Source organism: Sphaerodactylus townsendi, linkage group LG11, assembly GCF_021028975.2.
Source record: "Sphaerodactylus townsendi isolate TG3544 linkage group LG11, MPM_Stown_v2.3, whole genome shotgun sequence".
NCBI lineage: Eukaryota > Metazoa > Chordata > Lepidosauria > Squamata > Sphaerodactylidae > Sphaerodactylus > Sphaerodactylus townsendi.
The window spans coordinates 58,446,055-58,465,998 of NC_059435.1; the positions used below are offsets into that span (position 1 = coordinate 58,446,055).

The window sequence follows — 19,944 nt, forward strand, 5'->3', positions numbered from 1 at the left end:
ACCGCTTTCATCGTGAGTTTGCCGTCCACAGCATCCGAGAAGTATTCGTGATTTCATGCGTTCTGTGCCACCTAGGAGAAGTGGGAAAAAAACGGCTCCAGCAGCCGCCGCACTCCAAAATTCACTCTGGACAAATTCTGCAAACGGGCGCTGCCTCCTTGCTGGGATGGTTTTAATGTTCGCGAATAGCTTCATTCTCGGCTTCCTGGATCTTGAAAGGCTCTTAAAGTTTGGAGAATCGTCGGCATCTGTACGAAGAGTCCTCATCCTGCAAATCCAAAACAGTTACTTAGAACCTAGTCGGCTGCTGCCCCACCCAGGACTGGAGCCGGCGTCCCGTATTTTTTCGCTCAGACCGGGTATAGATCATCATAGTCTTCCAAGTGGGCATGGAGTTGCAAGATGAAGTAGGGAAGTTTGAAGCGGATCCCATCAAAAAACGCGGGCTGGTATCGGGGGGCTTATAGTAGTCTCCGCCTGACGGCTCCCAGGCTTCGCTGGGGAGGTGGCTTTGCTTGGTTGAGCAGGTTGAGCAGGCATTGCTGTTATGCCCGGGGGGGCCGGAATCGAGGCGCTGGCGGTCATGCCTGCAAGCGCTTGGGGTGGCAGGACCCAGATGCGGCACGGCCCCTGGCACCGGGTGATGATTGTAGTAACAGCATAGACTCCAACTTGGGACCCCTGGTCTGCTGCCTCCTTAGTTCCTCTCTCCAACGCAGCTGCCAGCTCTCCCTCCTTGCGAAGTCAATGCATCTTCAAGCTGCGCGTACAAAAGCAGCTTTCCTGCCTGTCCCAACCAACAGCCCCCCCATCCTAAGGAGCTTCAGTGAGTTCACTTTATGCGTGCGCCAGAGCCTTGAACGCTACAAGCGTTGCAAGTAAATCCAGTCTGGACTGTTCCAGGACTTTATCATGGACTGACCGATTCTACCAGGCATATTGTGCGTTGAGCTACTCTTTGCACGGGTCCAACTCGAAAGCTGGACTTCTATGCGTTGTTGTTCTCGGTCCCTCTGTGGCTAAGGAGCTTTATCTTGCTGCAACTGTGCCGTGCCTCCTCCCATAGCTGGCGTTTCACGGTTCCATGCCGCTTTGGCATCTGCGCTTTGTCGTCCTAATTTCCTCATCCCAGTCCCTTCTCTCGATGGAGAGGGAAACCGGTCCGGCTGGGAAGGCAAGGTAGAAACTTTTTCCGGACTCTTAAAATCGGCTGCCTGGAAGCTAGGCCTGGAGGCTTTAACTGTAGAGGCCGCCAGAAGCTGACCGGGTGGCTCCCCCCCGAGGTACCCCAGGCATGGTCGCTGGGTCTGGATTAGGGGGGGGGTCCATTGGGGAAGCGGTAACGGATACCCTCCCAATGCCAGGATTTAGTCCCGTGTCCTTTGGACGGGCTCCCAGTGTTGTACACGCGGTGGTTCTTTGGGAGCATCACCAAAATATTTCCAGTCCAGGAATCGCTCAATGGATTCTCCTGGGTTGCCGCTATGAAAAGGTGGTCAAGCCCAAATTCTTCCATGACGGAAGGTTGCATCTGAGGTTTATAATCCACAATTTAAAAACGGGTAGAGATCCCATCCACAGGCTTCGATCCATGGATAGCTACTCCAAATCCACTCAAGGGAAGTCCCTATCAAGCTGCGTCGTCCACGCCCCTCGCTCCAACGTGGGAGTAAAGGGAAGACTCGTTAGGTTGATAATGAGGGCGGAAAGAGCCACCAGCGAGGCTCACGCTCTCCCTGTTGGTTCCTCCAGATCCAGAAAGGGAAAGGTCGGAGCCCCTCTTTGGGCTACCGCGACCTTCCGTAGTAAAATCTTCAACCCTCTCCATCGCAAGACAAGAGGTCCACTGCACAAGAATATAGATGAATTAAGACTCTGCCACAATGTAAGGAATTCCTATAGACGAGAAAATAAAAGGCTTCTTTGGGAGTAAAAAAGTCCATTTATTAAGACATCTTAGAAAGCTCAAGTACACGCAGTGGCAGGAATAGCACTTCCCGCCAGAAGCACAGGTTATAATACCAGTCACCCCATCCCCCCTTCCTGCTTCCCATGGGAACAGAGGCTTCATCTCCCGCGCAAAGATAAAGTCTCCGCCGATGCATCTGGCTCCATCGCCTGCATGAATGTAACTCAAGGTTACTTCACCATCAACATCATTGAATCCTTTACACTTTGCAGCTGGATTTTGCAGCTGGATTTTACAGTGCAAAATAGCAAAATCCACTTGCAAACAATTGTGAAAATGTATTGAAAGTGCATTACTCTGCATGTGCGAAAGGGGCATTTGAGATCCTGCCCCCATCTTTGTTTTAGTTTTTAAAATTTGAGATACATAACTCAAGAAGAACCTGTAGAACATATATCCCTGGAAAAATGCATTCCTGAAGTACAACACTTTAAAAATTTTCTTTAAAGTTTTCATTCAGTCTCGGGGTTTTAAGACTCTGAAGTCGAGAGCAAGACGCCTGCAGTCCACGTCGGAACGATTAGCTGAAACGGAAAACGTCGCTCCCTCGTTCGTAAAGGCAAGACCAAAGATTTGCATAGTGTGATTATGACCCAGTCTTGTTGCGCTTCTTTTGATACCTGCTTTAGACATTGTCCTCAGTGCATGTGACACTTTTTAAAAAACTGATGAGATTGATCTCTGCCCTGAGCGGTATGCAACCTGAATTCAGGTAAATCAGATTCAATTGGGTGGAAAGGAATGTCAAGGTTGTTCCCACCAATGGACTTTTAAATTTTTTTTCTTCTTGTTGATTCCCTTTTCCCACTGCAGACCCCTACTTCACCTCCAATGCTGTTCCTGAGGAAACCCTGTTCCCAAGGAGCAGCATTTCAAGAAGATTAGTAGGCTGTAGTGGAAGCCAGCGAGGTGTAGTGGTCATGGTCTTGGACTAGAACCTGGGAAAATCAGGTTCAAATCCCCATTCGCACTATGAAAGACATTTGGATAACTGATGTTCCATCCATTAGTTGAAGTACATCTATTAGATATTTGATGTTGTATTATTTGCCAGAGTTGGAGGTTTTGATATTTCACCTATGTGGAGGAATTAAATTTACTTGAAAAGTTCTTTTGCTGTGCAAAAGATACTTCAAGATACTTTCACACGGATGCTTTCTAATTATGATCTTAGCTAAGGCATTCTGTATCAAAGCTAACATACCAAAATTTAATGAAAATTAAAATCAACAAAGTTTGGTTCAGCTGTGGAGCTTATCACAAACCCATTGAGCATGAAAGACTTTCCATCAAAGGAATTGTTTTACTGAGCAGATATTGATTACGTATTTTAAAAGTAATGCAGTGCTTTCTTTCTCTGTCATTTGCTTAGGGTCTCCTACTGAGAGACAGAGGCACTGATGTTGAAAGCTTAGAGAAACTGATGAAAACAAAAAACATACCTGAAGCTCATCAAGATGCCTTTAAAACTGGGTTCGCAGAGGGCTTTTTGAAAGCTCAGGCGCTCACACAACGTACAAATGGTCAGTTGGACTATTTGAAAAATGTCTCCTCCGTGGGTTTAACATATCTGGGAACTGTCGCTTTCTGTAGAAAACTTAACAGGGATTTATTTTTTCTTCTACAGATTCCTTAAGGCGAACCCGTCTCTTTCTCCTAGTACTGCTACTGCTCGGTATTTATGGCTTGTCAAAAACCCCATTTTTATCTGGTAAAGACTCCTTTTCTGATACTGGTTTGTTAACTTTTCATTCTCTTTGAATCGTTCCCTTTTTCTTTGTACAATAATACTTCTGTGTCAAGAGACACAGTCATTTAAATTTAGGTTAACATCACAAGTAAAATAACCTTACGAGCTACTAGTCTCTATCCACAGTTGGGGAAACATATCTAAAGACAGTTCTGTTTCTCATGTTTATTTCTTTTCTCTGAAACCCATAGCTATAGGGAATACCTGCCCAGAATATATTATAGTAAAAAGTATCTCATACATGGTATCTGTTCATTTTCTTTTCAAAATCAGTTGAATTCTTCTTGCAAGTTGGGTAGTTTTGTCTCCTTTTTAAAATTATATGCGTAATTATCAATTCTGTGGATGCTGGTACTTTATAAATAAATCTGAGGAGTCCTTTTTACAGCTTAAATGTAATTTTCCTTATAATAATCCCGCTGAAGTTTTTTTGCACTGCTTCCTGAAGCCTGATAAAATCTTGGCAGGGATTTCCACAATGGGAAATCCAAAGGACGTCTGGATGCATAGGTAGCATGATCCAAAAGATTCTGCTAGGTCTTGGTGGTGGGATATTGGTATGCCAGTCCACAGATTTCATTTCTGGAGAAAGCAAATGTTTGCTATTACTTTGCCGGGGGAAAGGGATGCCGAGCTCAAATTGTGCTGTGTGAAGTGGCTTTTTAGTGAGTTAATTCTTTTGCCTGCTGTAATTTGCCTGCAGTTCGTTTTCGAACAACCTCTGGCCTGGATGCTGCAGTGGACCCCATACAGATGAAAAATGTCACCTTTGAACATGTCAAAGGGGTAAGTCTAACTGCTTCTTTTATATCTCTTGGGGCCTTTCCTGTTGTGATATTCATTCACTCTCTGTAGTAATTGTCTCGTCAGTTTTTGATACCGAGCAAACTTGGTTCCCTTTCGGAACCCATGGTTCTATGCTGTTCGATTTGTGTCTGCTGCAACATTAGACTTGCATTTGCCAAACAGAAATCCCTCCCCGCCCCCACCTCCAGTCCCATGACAAATGGCTTTAGGAAACCTGAGAGTTATGCAGGAAACCCGTCAAGGCTCCCTGACAATGACAAGTCCTGTCTGAAAAGGACGGTCTTACACTGCCTGCATTACTGAGCCAAGGTATTAGGCCAGGAATGTCCAACTCTGGCGCTTCAGATGTTCATGGACTACAATTCCCATCAGCCCCTGCTAGCATGACTAATTGGCCATGCCAGCAGGAGCTGATGGGAATTGTAGTCCATGAACATCTGAAGCATCAGAGTTGGACACCCCTGTATTAGGCTTCTTCCCTCCCTGGCATTCGAGAGGGCCAGGATTGCTGGTGTAGAGAAGGCCATTTGATGGCCAACAGATTCTGAGACAGCCAGTGAAGCTGTTTCAGGATGGAACTGAACTGCTTCCACCTCCGTTCTCTCACTGACAGGTGTGCAGCTGTATTCTTGACCACCTGAAGCACCTAAATGGTTTTCAAGGGCAGCCCCCACGTGAAGTGCATAGCTGTCATCTGACCTTGAAGTTAAAAACCATGGAGTCCCCAGTAATTCCCCCAATTCTTGGGTCCACTTCCCAGTAATTATAAGTACTAAATCTCTTTTTGTTTGTTCAAATACAGGTTGAAGAAGCTAAGCAAGAGTTGCAAGAAGTAGTAGAATTCTTGAAAAATCCTGAGAAATTTACTGTGTTAGGAGGTAAACTTCCTAAAGGTAAGCTTGAACCTCTGATTATTGGCCCCTTTTTAATGAAATACCAACTGTTTACTGTCTTGCATCCCATTTGACTTCTGTGGGATGAGTCGTGTTCTGTGGCATTCTTCGTGTATTTAAATTTGCCCCTCTTTTCCCCTTGTGTTTTGGACAACATTCTATGTAAGTTACAAATTAAAACAATCAATTTGGAGATAAAAATTACACTTAAACAATTCAGCTGAACTTTTCCACACTTGCTCAGCTATGTTTGTATGTCAAACGTAATACCGCATGTACACTGATATGGTTTTATCTCTGCGATAAAGTCTTGACTTAAACAGTATTCGGTATTGAGTAATGGGACCTCATGCCAAGAACGCAGAAGACTTTCGATGTATGTGGAAGGTTATAGGTCACCCGTAATATGCAGCTTCCTTGTTTGTTTTGGTGCCAGTCTGTGTTTTTATTTATTTACTTTTGCCAGGCATCCTCTTGGTGGGACCACCTGGGACCGGGAAAACCCTGCTTGCCAGAGCTGTGGCTGGAGAAGCTGATGTGCCATTCTATTACGCCTCCGGCTCTGAGTTCGACGAGATGTTTGTCGGGGTGGGAGCTAGCCGCATCAGAAATCTGTTTAGTAAGTGCCGCTTACTTTCCCCTTCAACACTGAACCAATTTACATGTTAAAACTAATCGGAGAGCCTGCTTCATAATTGCATGATAAGAGTATTTGCATAAATGCTTTCCCCTGTGGATATCCTAGTCACAGACTTGTTTTGGGTTTTTTTCTTAAATCACACATAGAAGTTCAAGAGTTTGAATTTATATTCCCCCCCCCCTTTTCTCTCCTGGAAGGAGACTCAAAGGGGGTTACAAACTTATTTCCTCACAACATTATGCTTTTCGTTTACAGTACCATTTCTGGGACAGGATGCATAGGAGGGATTGGGTCCGTGGAGGGGGAAGCAGTTCTATGTGCATTCTTTACCTGTTGGAATGTCGGTTGAAGTGTAGAAGTTCTGTGTCCTACTATTCCCAGCCTTCAGAGTGACACAGGCACCTTCAGATCATAGAGGGGGATCAGGAGTGTATGAATCTAGGAAAGGATTAAAACATAAAGAGAGCTGCTGGTAGAAGAGGAAGGTGAAAAACAATCAGGCTGCGTGACTGGAGAAGTCAAGTAAAACAAGCAGATACGACGTGGAGAGGCTAAACCAGAATAATCTGTTCTAAGTCACCAACAAAGACTGTTTAATGAAACTTAAAATACAACCATCCTGGTTGTAGAACCAGATATATTATACAAAGAAATGCACACGGACAATTAGCACTTACAAAGTCAACACAGGACTGTATTCATGCAGTAAACCAACACAAAATGTCCAGTTCGCTTTCATATGTAAAGTCTCAGTACCAACAAGCAGCACTTGACAACATGTTTACAGTGATAAACGTCAAATACAACATCCTTTCACTTACATATGCAAAATCTAAATGGCAACCAGTGATGCTTAACAATGTGTTTACAATTCCAAACAGAAAAGCTAGCTAGATAAGCTTCATCAAAGCTTCCTCAGTGGAAATGTGGAGTAGAAGGTGGGTACAGCTTGTAGCAGATGGGAAATCTCTTAACAAGCCCTGCTCTGCTGAAAGTAACAAAATCAATCTTACGTTATGGAACATTACATCAAAGACACATTAATGAAGGCTGACTTACCCCCAACATTGGTTAAGTACAATTCTTTAAGTGCCATAAAATTTTAGCAGTATTATGCTGGAACGTTCTGCTCACCACAGTGCTACAAATCTCCAGAAAAAGCAGTGTAATTCTCTCACATTTAAAGGTATAATTCCCAATACAGGAGTATATGCAGGTGAAGCTAATTAATTGCAACTATAAATATTTTGAGTTTTTTGCATACAGAATTTATGAGCAACAGCCAAATAACATGTGTGTAATTCAAACCTTTAGATCCAAGGATATCAGGGGATGCCCCCCCCCCAATTTTTTTTTGCTTCTTATTGTAAGAGAATCCTTCTGGAATCCACTAAATCATTCTTATATGTTCTTCAAGTGTATGATATCAAAATATAACATCCTTGTCTGAATGGCCAACTCACAGAAAAAATGTTGAATAATTCACTCACATTTAAAGGTATATTTGCCAATTACCAGAACATGTGCAGGTGCAGTTACTTCATTGTGGTTGTGGTCATTTTCTTAGTTTGCTTTATATACAGAATTTATAGGAAACAATTAAATTTCATTTGTCTATTCAAGCCTTTGGGCTCAATGGTGTCAACATTGTATAAATTTTACTTCCTTTTGCAGGCAGATTCTTCTAAAATCCACATAGTTATATTTACATGCCCTTAGAATTCATAATACGAAGAATTTAAAATCGTTCTCTCAGTGTACAGCTTGACTTGAAGTGCTGAACCAAGTCAAGCTGTACACTGAGAGAACGATTTTACATCTAAATATTTCACATCTCTGTCATCTATTAAGCAACGCCACGCATTTATGTTAGCACGCCTCAACAGCTTCCCATCAGCGGTTATTTCTGGGAGATACCTCAAAATTCCCAAGCAACAGAGACTATGCCGTTGCGAAGTGGATCTCCTGAAACCGTATCTCATATCTTCCTGGAATGTCATCTGCACAGTAACCTGCACATGATTTTAATCCACCCTTTGTTGCTTCCAAGGCTTAATCACTCTAAATTTCAGACCACTCGCTTTTTGTTAAGTGATTGTAGTCCATCGATTACCTTGGCAGTGGCTAAGTTCTTGGAAACCATTTTAAATACCAATATTTAAATGTTCTGAATTGTAAGTGTATTTGCAGTTTTGTATGCTGTAACGTAAGCCACTTATATATATAAGTTCTACTTTCTGCGCTGCCACCAATAATATATTTTCCTCTATATAGCCCACTCAATACTGATTTTCCACAAGGTCACCACCCTGACTGGGGAACACAGACACACAGGAATACATAAAAATACTTAATGACTGGAAAAAGGTTTTAAAAGGTGAACAAAACTGAAACGTTTATTTGCTGGCTTTCACAAAGGCTTCTCAGGTAAACTGGAGAGGTTTAACGCTTGTTGGTTTCAGAATCAGTTTGTCTTAAGATGTTACTTCAGATTCATATGCACACCCGACTTACTGCGGAAGAGTGTCTCTTAAAGGAAGATTTAGCTTCAACGAACAATTAGAAGATTCCCTTACGCACGTAGACATCTATTCCCTCCCACTGCTCCAATACCCACTCTGATCACACCCTAAGCACACAGTCCAAGCTTCCTAGGAGGAGATTCTGGCTTGCGCTTGGCCTCCCTCTCTCCCACTAGTCCCTAATATAGAAGCTTCCACTGCCTCTGGACTGGCTTCTCCCCAGACTGGTGATTCTGGTGATACACCCAGGGGGGCAGGAGCAGACTAGATAAGGTCTGGACAGTTTAAAACCGCCAAGGCTGCCCTGAAGGGCACTTCAATCTGCACCCAGTCAGGGCCTCCTCTCTCTGTCAAGCATACACCGCTTAGACAGGGACTGGACTTCTGTCAGCCAACTCTGCTGAGACAGAATCCTTTTCTTCCAGAGCTGACAAACTCCTCTCTGCCAGACTCTGCTCTGCTCTCCCTGACCGACTCCGATCAGAACTCCCCTCTCCTCTCAGTGCTGTAAGCCCACTGGCTCCCCCTAGCTCTTGCCAAACGTTACTGAACCTTTTTCAGCCAATCAGGTCGGTTCTCTCCTTGTGGAGCCTTTTTTTTTTTTCTGGCTGTTGCTAAGGCCTTCTCCCTTTGGCCTGCTGTACGCCAGCCCTTCAGGGTGGGGGCAAGTTCGTTACATATGCCATTAAAGGTTGAATTGAGAAATTGAAGTGCTGAACCAATGGCATGTCCAAAATACAAGGTTTAAATCTGGACTGGTGTTCATAAATTCTCCTCTTGCCTAATCTCATACTGGAACCAATGTACAAGCAGCCATGATTGACAGGAGGATGGAACAGAATAATTAGCCCACAGGGAAGGAGTAACAAAATGTTTTCATAGGCAACCACTACTAGAAAACTACTAGAAATGATTAAACATAGGTTACTAACCACAAGTGAACGTCTCAAGTAATTAATTTTCTCCTCTGATGAAATATTGTTCATAGACACTTTGAGGACTGAAAATGTCTAAATGGACAAAGAATTACACACCTTTCTGTATTAAAATAAATAAGGAACGAGTGTACATCACCGGAAGATAAAAATGTGCTCTTTTTATAACTTCCTTGTTTGGAGTTCCAGTTGTTCTCCCTCTAATTCTAAGTTACGAAATACTGCCAACTCTGGCAGACCACACTTTTGTCTCAAATTCAGAGATTTTTTTCCCTCTTAACTTTTTTTTGAGGTGCTTGCTTGGGAGAGCAGGGTTTTCATGTGGAAAAGCGCTGTTCATTACAACGTTCAGAAAAAAACTGACTCATTCATTGAAACTATGTGAAGAAAAACAAAATTCCATATATTGTGTGAAAAATTAATTTGTATTTTTAGGGGAAGCCAAAGGAAATGCACCTTGTGTTATATTCATTGATGAGCTGGATTCTGTTGGTGGTAAAAGGATAGAGTCTCCAATGCATCCCTACTCAAGGCAGACCATAAATCAACTCCTTGCTGAAATGGATGGGTAAAACTTTGCTTTTGACATCGGAGGGCTTTCAGGGATCTTGGAATGTCAAGATGTCAGGGGAATGTGACATTGTTGGAACATTGTGGTGTAGTGGTTAAGAGCAAGTGCACTCTAATCTGGAGAACCAGGTTTGATTCCCTACTCCACCACTTGAGCTGTGGAGACTTATCTGGTGAACCTGATTAGCTTGTGCACTCCAGCACATGCCAGCTGGGTGACCTTGGGCTAATCATAGTTCTTCAGAGCTCTCTCAGCCCAACTTACCTCACAGACACAAAAGCCTGAGCAATGGTGTTTGGGGGTTGACTTTCAACCTGTGAAATGGCCTCAGAGAGGAATTTGCCTCAGGTTTTTCTGCAAGCCTGGGGGCTCCCTTAGCTTTGCAGAGACATCTCCCTGATTCACACTTATTCTTGCCATGTGGACTTCAACGTTACCTGATATTTTCTTTTTTTATAGCTTCAAGCCTAACGAAGGAGTCATTATCATTGGTGCGACAAACTTCCCTGAAGCTTTAGATAAGTAAGTGTGTGTGTGTATATATAAATAAAATGAACTATGCATAGTTTGACTTTGTGCACATACAATTTTGAAAGTATGGACCAGCAATGGGAGTAATGTACACAAGAAATCAAAAGTTCTTCTTATACTCGATTCATAGTGTATCATTGCTGAAGACAGCATTTAAAAACAAACCCAACCTAGGTATCTTTAGGAGGGCCAGCAACATAAGATGCAGGTCACAGTTTATCTTTGGGGTACTGGTGCAGAACGTATTTTTCTGTAGGATTTCTGTACTTGGGGGCATTTGAGGGAATGTTGGGGACTGATAGTTGCCAGAGCAAAGGAATAATTTATTGTCATACAGTCAAAAGCCCCTTCTCTGAAATGTAATTTTTAAATATTTTTCTAGTTTATTGTTTATTACCTCACAGAATTATTTTTCTTCCCACCTTAGTGCTTTAATACGTCCTGGCCGTTTTGACATGCAGGTTACAGTGCCACGGCCGGATGTTAGAGGGCGGACAGAAATTCTGAAATGGTACCTTAACAAAATAAAGTATGACCCATGTAAGTACATAAATATCTACTATGTCACAAGTTTGAAATAAGCAGACAGTTGTTGCTATGTTGGCTGTGTTGAATTCACACCTCCGGCACTGAGGTTGAGGCACTCCCATGCCTAAAAACCACCCTTCATTAGCTAGTGTAGTGTGTTATGCAGATTCATAATTACCTGGGTGAGTTGCAGAGAACGGCATGTGGAGTTCTGCTCATGGAATTGATTTTTTTTTCAGTTGCAACCGCCTCCCTGTGCCTTTTGAGAAGCTCTTCTTGAGGGTCAAGAGAGCCTCAGGCATGACTTTGGGCTGGGGTTGGGGGTGGTTTGCAAATGTTAGGGAAGAATTCATAGAAATTGCTGAGAAATCTCTTCTTGTGTTAATTCTTCTTCCTACCTCACAGGGTGTTTGTTGTGAGGGCGGAAGGGCAAGGAGATTGTAAGCCCCTTTGAGTCTCCTGCAGGAGAGAAAGGGGGGATATAGATCCAAACTCTTCTTCTTCTTCTTAATAGAATTACTTGCGTTACCAGAATGGCGTGTCAGGTTTAACCTTTAAATTCTCATTTTTATCTCGTAATGAGTATTATCAGTTTAGTACTAAAAAAAGTTGGTTGTGGCCCCCACAAAGTTGTCTTTTTAAATGCAAAACTTTGTTGATTTAAACTGTTGGTATGGTAATTTGGCTCTGTTGCAGAACCATGTGAGTAAATCAGGTTTCTGTTCCATTTTTTGTCCTGTTAACTGATCATTAAGCCTGTCATTGTTGAGTATGAAAAGTCATGTCCAACTCTAAACCACTTTGCTTCTAAGGGTACTGTGCCTTCTAACCTAGGAGCATATTTATATAAGAGGTAATGTGTTCCTGTTTACACAGGCATTGACCCAGAAATCATTGCCAGAGGGACAGTAGGGTTTTCTGGTGCTGAGCTGGAAAACCTTGTGAACCAGGCCGCGTTAAAAGCTGCAGTTGACGGAAAGGATATGGTGACCATGAAGGAGCTGGAATTCTCAAAGGACAAAATTCTTATGGGTAGGTTTTTCCCCCCATCCCGCCTCACACCAGAGAAATCAGATTAATTATTCTGATGCTTACCTTTTTTATTGGAAAGATAGTGACCTTTGGAACTGGCACTGTGAGAAGGACTGAATTTAAATTGCTTTCAGATGCAAGTTTTTATTAAGTATCTTTCACTAAGGTTAAGATGGTTCTGGAGAAGCTAACAGATAAAGTGTTACTATAGTTGTCCTGAATCACTTATATTAAGTCTATATCCACACTCTGCCTCCATCATAAATAGTCAGCTAGAAATTGTGTTGGGAATATATCCAAATATGCACTAAAACTGCATTGCAAAGTTAATGATCACAACCATACAGTATTATTTGCGGCAGCCAGACTCCTTACGGGGATGTCTAGTTGGGACCGGATTACACCAGTCCTGTACCATCTTAATTGACTGCCCATCGACTTCTGGGTCATGTTCAATGTGCTGGTTTTAACCTTTAAGTCTAGAAGGGGCCTTGGGCCTGCATACTTAAGGGACCATGTCTCCCCATATTGCCTGCTAGAACCCCCCAGTCTTCAGAGGAGTACCTATTAGAGGTCCCTGGCCCAAACCACGTCCATCTGGCCTCTACTAGAGCCAGGGCCTTCACTGTCCTGGCCCCCCTCTGGTGGAACAGGCTCCCTAAGGAGACCAGGGCCTGCGGAACTTGTTGAGCTTCCACAGGGCCTGTAAAACAGACCTGTTCTGCCAGGCATTTGGCCAGCTGGGCTGAGTGTAGTTCTATTATCCTGACCTCCAATGGGCTAATGGGAGGGATGGGAGGGTTTTAATTTTTTTATTTATTTATTTATTATTTCATTTTTATACCGCCCTACCCCGAAGGGCTCAGGGCGGTGTACAACATCAACAACCATAAAACAAAATACAAAGTTAAATTAAGACTTAAAATGCAGCATTCAATTATCAAAACTAATTCAGATTTAATTGTTTTAATCGTCAACCGAGGTTTTCTGGTTTTATTTCAAAGTAGTGTACTGTTATAGGTTTTAAATATTGTTACATTATAGTTTTATTAATAAATCCAATAAATAAATAAATCCAATGAATAAATAAATAAAAATATAAATTTGGGTTTAAGAATAACAAGTGCAATATGATCGCTCACGAAGATGTATCTTTATCGATCGCTCATCAAGATGTACCTTTATCTTTCAGCTAATAGTGTTGTTTCTCTTTGATTTCAGGCCCAGAGCGTAGAAGTGTAGAAATTGATGATAAAAATAAAACCATTACAGCCTACCATGAATCTGGGCATGCCATTATTGCCTATTATACGAAAGATGCAATGCCCATCAACAAAGCAACAATTATGCCAAGAGGACCAACGCTTGGACATGTGAGGATCTGAGAGGAGACCTTGTTTGTGCAGCCTTTAATTGCATTAATGGTTTGCAATGTTGATAAGCTGCTCAGCACAGGAATATCACACAATGTATTACCATGTTTTATAATCATTCTGAGAAACCGTGTATTAACTTGTATTAGAGGTGCTTTAGTCACATCCGTAATGGCTGCCAATTTTTGATGATGATCTTGTGATGTTGGTGCGACTCTGGGAAAGCATTTACTTGTCCTTGATAGAGCACTGGGTTTTGAACCTGAGGGCCACAGTGCCTATGTGGCTGGACAGAAATATTTGTCCTCCCTTTTAAAAAAATGGGGAAACATTTAGGATTACCGGTTGTGGTGGGTTTTCCGGGCTGGGTGGCCGTGGTCTGGTGGATCTTGTTCCTAACACTTTGCCAGCATCTGTGGCTGGCATCTTCAGAGACTTCCCTCTGTGATACACCTCTGAAGATGCCAGCCACTGATGCAGGCGAAGTGTTAGGAACAAGATCCACCAGACCACGGCCACACAGCCCTGAAAACCCACCACAACCAGTTGAATCAGGCCGTCAAAGCCTTCGACAATAGAATTTAGGATTAATTCATCCATGCCTACACGGGTGACATGTGTACAGAGATGCGATTTATTTACCCAGACTTGGCTCTAAATGGCTGAGATGAGGTTTCGGATAAGATATGTAGCAGATAAGAAGGAAAAGATCAGCCTGTCAGCAGTTGCCATTTGCCTTTTTGCTGACCAGGAAACAAGAGCTGCTCCATCCCAGGTGACTGGCAGACTGGGGCTGCCATAGCCATGCAGTCAAAACCCTTCAGAGGAGCTTTGCTTTACTTCCACGTTGCCAGTACCTGACTCGGCATGCTTTCTGCCAGCTGTTCTCGTGCAGAGGCACAAAGAAGATCCTTAGGAAAGGACTTGAAGGCAGCCAGGTGTGGGGATGGCAGTTTCTGCTCATACTGTTTTGTGTGCCAGGTGTCTCTGCTGCCTGAAAATGACAGATGGAGTGAAACTAGATCCCAGCTGCTTGCTCAGATGGATGTTAGTATGGGAGGAAGAGTAGCAGAAGAACTCATATTTGGAGGGGATCACATCACAACAGGTTAGTACAATCTGTCTGGGAAATAATCTAGTGTCAGTGTATAATCACTTCATCTTTCCAACTGAATTTACTGATTGTTCTTCTCCCATTTCCCTCCTCCCCCTTTTCCAGGTGCTTCTAGTGATTTTGACAATGCCACTAAAATAGCGAAGCTCATGGTGACCAAGTTTGGAATGAGCGAGAAGGTAAAATCCCGTGTCAGTTTTGGATGCTGCCCTCTCTGGGTTGGATTCTGTGTATCCTATTCTGTTAGCAGAGGTGCCTTTTCCCAACCAGAAGGAGCCTTTTGCTATCAAATTTAACCATATTGCATATATTTCAGTTTAATATCTTTAGTCAGAGTGAAACTCTGTACTCTCCTATACCTGTGTTTCAGTACTTTTCTTCCAGACTGCCTCAGTCAGTCATTATTACCATCATAGACCGGCATAGCCAGTCTGCCTCATTTCCACTTTTGGTCTAAAAAAGTCGAAACACCCCCCTACCCCTGGCTTTAAAAGTGATCATGTGGAGACACCCAAGTGGCTGTCCTTGCCACATCTCCTTTTGGCCCACAGAGTGAGGGAATATGGTGCAGGTTAGCTGAGCCTTCCATTGGTGCTCTGTCACAAGTGATGGGTTTGCCTCCTGTGTATCTCACCCCTCCCCAGCCCAAACCAAGCAGTACAAAGTCATCTTGCCACACTGTGTCTTACCAGGCCTTGTACAGCAGGGGGAGCTTTTGCCTTCCTTGGCACCCATTTCCCCTTCTCCCACACTCTTTTGGATTGCCGGTTTTCTTTATGCTGAATGAAAATGGATGAAAAACTTCTTGGAGGCTGCGGAGAGGCGGGGGTCGGACTTGATGGCCCTTGGGGTCTCTTCCAACCAGAGGTGGGATCCAGCAGGTTCTCACCAGTTCTGAGAGCGGGTTACTAATTATTTGTGTGTGCCAAGAGGGGGTTACTAATTGGGTCCGCTTTTCCATCTCCATGCCCTCGCCTCCCCGAGAGGTGAACGTGAAGGTTGCGACTAATAATGTAACTCCCTGAACTGGGTTAATCCCTTTCAGGTACTGCAATTCATTGATTCTCAGCCTTTCATACCTTTTATCTCTATCAAAGAACCTGTGTGTTTCACCATTGCTGTGTTCAGATTTGTGAGTTGGGGCATTTTCTATAATGTGATGATGATTTAGAAATGACCTGGTGCAAAAAAATTTGTTGGGGTCGTGGGGGGGCATCCAACTCAGGTTTTGCCCAGGGCTCAGGTTTGCCTAGGTACGCCTCTGCCCCCTTTGCTGAGGGTGGGCTGGCAAGGGAACCTGTTACTAAAATTTTTGGATCCCACCACTGCTTCCAGCTCTGTGATTCTATGAAGGAACAGCGGTTTGAAGGTGGATTTTAAAATATCTTCTTTTTTGTTAGCTTGGTGTCATGACTTATACAGATACTGGGAAACTCAGTCCTGAAACCCAGTCTGCGATTGAACAGGAGATAAGACTGCTCTTAAAGGTGAGCAAAGTTGTGGTTATCCTTACCTGAAAAGGTCATTCGCCCGTTGTTTGTTCTACTTTGTCTTTTTTCCCCTTGTGCACATCCCATCAGCTTCCTTATGCTTCTGCAGTGAGTCATACGGGTGAAGAACAATGAAAAGTCTTGTAGCACTTGGAAGACAAATGAAACAAGGTTTTTTGAGACAGGGCTCACGTTACCAGACACTCTCCAATGGCCAATTGATATCAAATGCTAATACATTTCATGTGATATAAAGTGCACCTGTGTGATAACAAATATCCATACTCATCAACAGACAAGCAAGTGTGTTACAACATACATGGAGTATCACCTATGACAATAAATAGCAATAAATATGACAATAAATAACAGTATGGCACTATTAAATATGCCTCTGTTTTCAATAGGGAAAGTCACTCCAATACATCAGACACTATACTAGAGTCCACTCAGCATGTCTTATTTGCATGAAGTAAATTCCAGTGCTTTCAAAAGGCAATATTCAAATAGCCTTCACAAGAGTCTTCTAATACTTCTTCTTGCAACACTACAAGGTTCAAGGACACATGCCATCTGTAGCCATCAATCAGACCTGGTCCATGGTGGTTCTCCTTTCCCTATTGAAAAATAGGCATATTTAATAGTGCCATATTGTTATTTATTGTCATAGGTGATATTCCATGTAGTAACACACTTGCTTGTTTGTTGATGAGTTTGGGTATTTGTATCACACAGGTGCACTTTATAGCACATTATATGTATTAGCATTTGATATCAATCGGCCGTTGGAGAGTGTTTTGTGTTGTTTGGTATACATTTTTTGAGAACTCGCGTCATCAGATGCCACAAAAATTTCTGCCACAATAAATTCATAAGGCTTAAGCCAGAGGTGTAGCTCCACAGGGGCGGGGGGTACGACACACCGGGGATGTGCCCCTGCGGGGTTGTGGCGAGGGCGGGGCGGGGGTGTTCTGGGGGCGGGGCAAGGGCGGAGGATGCACCAGTGCACCGGGCACTTTTCCCCCTCACTCCATCCCAATAAGCGCTTTGAGACTCTTAATTGGATTGAGCCAAAATGATGCGGCTACTAAATTTGTCCCTGTGGAGTGCAAGTAACCTATTTAACAGATTATTTGCCCTGTTGGATGTATTATAAAGAATGACTCCTAACCTGTCTTAGCAGTACAAGGTATTCAGCAAGGTGCGGGTGTGTTTCCCATAGCCACACTCTTGCTCTTTATTTTTCTTCCCTCTCTTTTGTTTCTTATCTGCCTAGATTGTGAGTCACTTTTGGAGGGCCTGGGCATGTGGTTTTGTTAACTTATTGTAAATTTATATATGAATAAAAGCTAAATGAAGCATTCGTTGCAAATGTTGTGGGTGGAGAACAATCGATGTAAAATAAACCCCTTATGATGTTTAGATCAAGGGTGAATTCCTCTAAATATACCCTTCTGCCGCAGGATTCATACGAGCGGGCAAAGAACATCTTGAAGACCCACGCAAAAGAACACAAAAATTTAGCAGAAGCATTGCTGACCTATGAGACTCTGGACGCCAAAGAAATTCAGATTGTTCTTGAAGGAAAGAAGCTTGAAGTGAGATGATAAATCCTTGCTGAGGATTCCTAATTGACTGCTCACCAGAATGCAGTAGTCTCCTTATGCATTGTAGCTTTCTCTTCCTGCTGATGCGCGAGTGGTGGTTATCACATTTCTTAAGGAATAAACGCTTGTCTTGTGAGCTCTGGTTACATTTTATCCAATTTTTGTCTTTCCTTATAATGAGATGCAAGGAACAGATAACAGGCATACAATCTCAGGGTTGAATCCAGCATGCTTGGAAACTTCACACAGTGAATCTGAATAGTATGTCCTTAATATCTCCCCTGGCTAATGCTGCCATCCTGCGGATCTGGAGGCATTTGTGCCTGGGCTGTTCAGACTTGTGATTGCTCTGGGCATCTTGAAATGCAGGATTTACAAGTTGCAGATAAATGACTCTTCCATTTACTTTAATATCCACTCGACCATTTATAGAGCTCCACTGTAAGAAAAGGAGGCAGTGGTATATAATGCAATGATTTGTTTAGTGAATTGTATACATTACAGAAAAATGGCGGGGGGGGGGGGGCATCCTTGAAACAGAGCTATCCTTTCCTCATTGCCCCTCATATGGTAGCTGGGGCGTTAGACCCCTTTGAGGACAGTGGGTGGGCAGAGGGATAATAGAATTGTGTTTGGATGCCTTTGTACCATGCTCTAGAGCTTGGTGTCCCAAGCAGAATAATGCCACAGCTGGCAAGGACTGCACTATCCCCTTTGAAAACAGTCCTGACACAGATGTTTGCATTTCTGTGGCATAGGGATGTAACCGAAGTGTTTGCTGCTGCCGGCTGTACTGTTGGATTTTCTTTTAAATATATATATAGTTCTGTGTGTAGTTAACGGAGAGCCGGGTGAGTTTTCCTGAGGGGCAGGTATTAGTCTAGGGCAGATTCCGCATGGGCCAAAAACAGCAGTGTGAAAATGGTGTAAACCCTTTTACACTGTTTTCACACCACTGTTTTGGGCCCATGCGGAATCCGCCAAAGTGTCCTTTAAATGACTCATTTACTTCTCCCTCTTGGCCATATTTCTATTTCCAGTAACAATATAATTTCTTAAAATCTTTTCTTGAAATCTTCATCCCTTTTTATATACACAGCCCAAGTTCTTTAAGTAAGTACGAGTTCAGTAATATTTTAGAACTATCGAGTGGTCAACTGCTAGCAGTATTTCTAATAGTTTGGATTCAGAGGTGCCTTTTCGTTGACTGGAGGGCATCTTTGAATTCAAGCTGGTGTTTCGTGGGAGGACCAACAATAGGTGGTTTCTTGGTCTGTATAACTCTTAAATATCCAAGACCCTAACACACTTCCTACTCTACAAAGACTTTGTTAGTGATAACTTGGTGCCAATAAATGAGAGATGGGAAAGAAAGTTGGTAGTTAATTCAATTTAAAACTAGGGCTAACTTGGCATTTGCAAAGTTGCAGTTATTTTATGTTGGGAATTTTATTTCAGCAAAACCTGTAGTTCAATGCTTTCTTCTCTTGCTTTTTTCATTTAGTTAACTTAGTAACCCACGGAAGGACCTCAAGGCAGTTGTTTATGCAAAAGCCAAGCTGACTCAATACAATAGCGCTCTTGCAGTCGCGTGCTGTAAAAGATGCGCAACTGCAGCCAGCTTGGCATCTTTTTTCCCTCCATTCACATTGAAGGTTTGTTTTAATTAGACTGCTTTTTCCTTTCCTTCCTCTGTAAATTGCTTTAAAGTATAATTCAGGGTCCCCTCGTATGTAAATTGAGGTGTATAAAAACATATCTTAAACCTGTAAATAAATTTCAAAGTTGAGCAAAACATGTAATGTTTCTATGACTTCCATTTCCAAAGAACTCTCTCTTTCTTTGTTTTTGGAGAATATATGTTTGCTGCTATTTCATTCATTCTTTTAGGTATAATGTGGGAAGATTTTTTTCAACTGAAAAAAAATGGGATTGTTATGCAATAAAGTATAATTTTCTCCCAACGCTTCCACGTTCATTTCAAGGTGTTGATATGAAGCTTGAAATCCCGTCCTGAGATGGATCCTTCATACAGAGGCATAGGGAGGGGAAATGGTGCCCGGGGCAACACCTGTCCAAGCGCCCCCTGCGCCCCCTGCCCCACTTACCTTAGTTGGCCCAGAAGAGGAGCAGCCAGGCTGGGAGCCTACCGTCCCTAGAAGCTGGGCAGGGAGGCTGGGGC

The 19,944-nt window shown here is 43.0% G+C and overlaps 1 protein-coding gene across 1 annotated transcript in view; it reads left to right on the plus strand.

Moving 5' to 3' along the window:
- YME1L1 (YME1 like 1 ATPase) overlaps nucleotides 1-19,559 on the plus strand; it is a 34,158-nt gene extending 14,599 nt beyond the window's left edge. Inside the window, exons 5-19 of the mRNA XM_048511125.1 lie at nucleotides 2,419-2,528; nucleotides 3,342-3,492; nucleotides 3,597-3,680; nucleotides 4,423-4,505; nucleotides 5,329-5,419; nucleotides 5,886-6,038; nucleotides 9,952-10,084; nucleotides 10,547-10,609; nucleotides 11,046-11,158; nucleotides 12,023-12,178; nucleotides 13,400-13,551; nucleotides 14,533-14,659; nucleotides 14,771-14,844; nucleotides 16,066-16,152; nucleotides 17,619-19,559. Of these exons, the coding sequence (XP_048367082.1) occupies nucleotides 2,419-2,528; nucleotides 3,342-3,492; nucleotides 3,597-3,680; nucleotides 4,423-4,505; nucleotides 5,329-5,419; nucleotides 5,886-6,038; nucleotides 9,952-10,084; nucleotides 10,547-10,609; nucleotides 11,046-11,158; nucleotides 12,023-12,178; nucleotides 13,400-13,551; nucleotides 14,533-14,659; nucleotides 14,771-14,844; nucleotides 16,066-16,152; nucleotides 17,619-17,762 (1,721 nt within the window). The 3' untranslated portion in view covers nucleotides 17,763-19,559. The remainder of the gene's footprint in view (nucleotides 1-2,418; nucleotides 2,529-3,341; nucleotides 3,493-3,596; nucleotides 3,681-4,422; nucleotides 4,506-5,328; nucleotides 5,420-5,885; nucleotides 6,039-9,951; nucleotides 10,085-10,546; nucleotides 10,610-11,045; nucleotides 11,159-12,022; nucleotides 12,179-13,399; nucleotides 13,552-14,532; nucleotides 14,660-14,770; nucleotides 14,845-16,065; nucleotides 16,153-17,618) is intronic.
- Nucleotides 19,560-19,944: the final 385 nt, after the last annotated feature.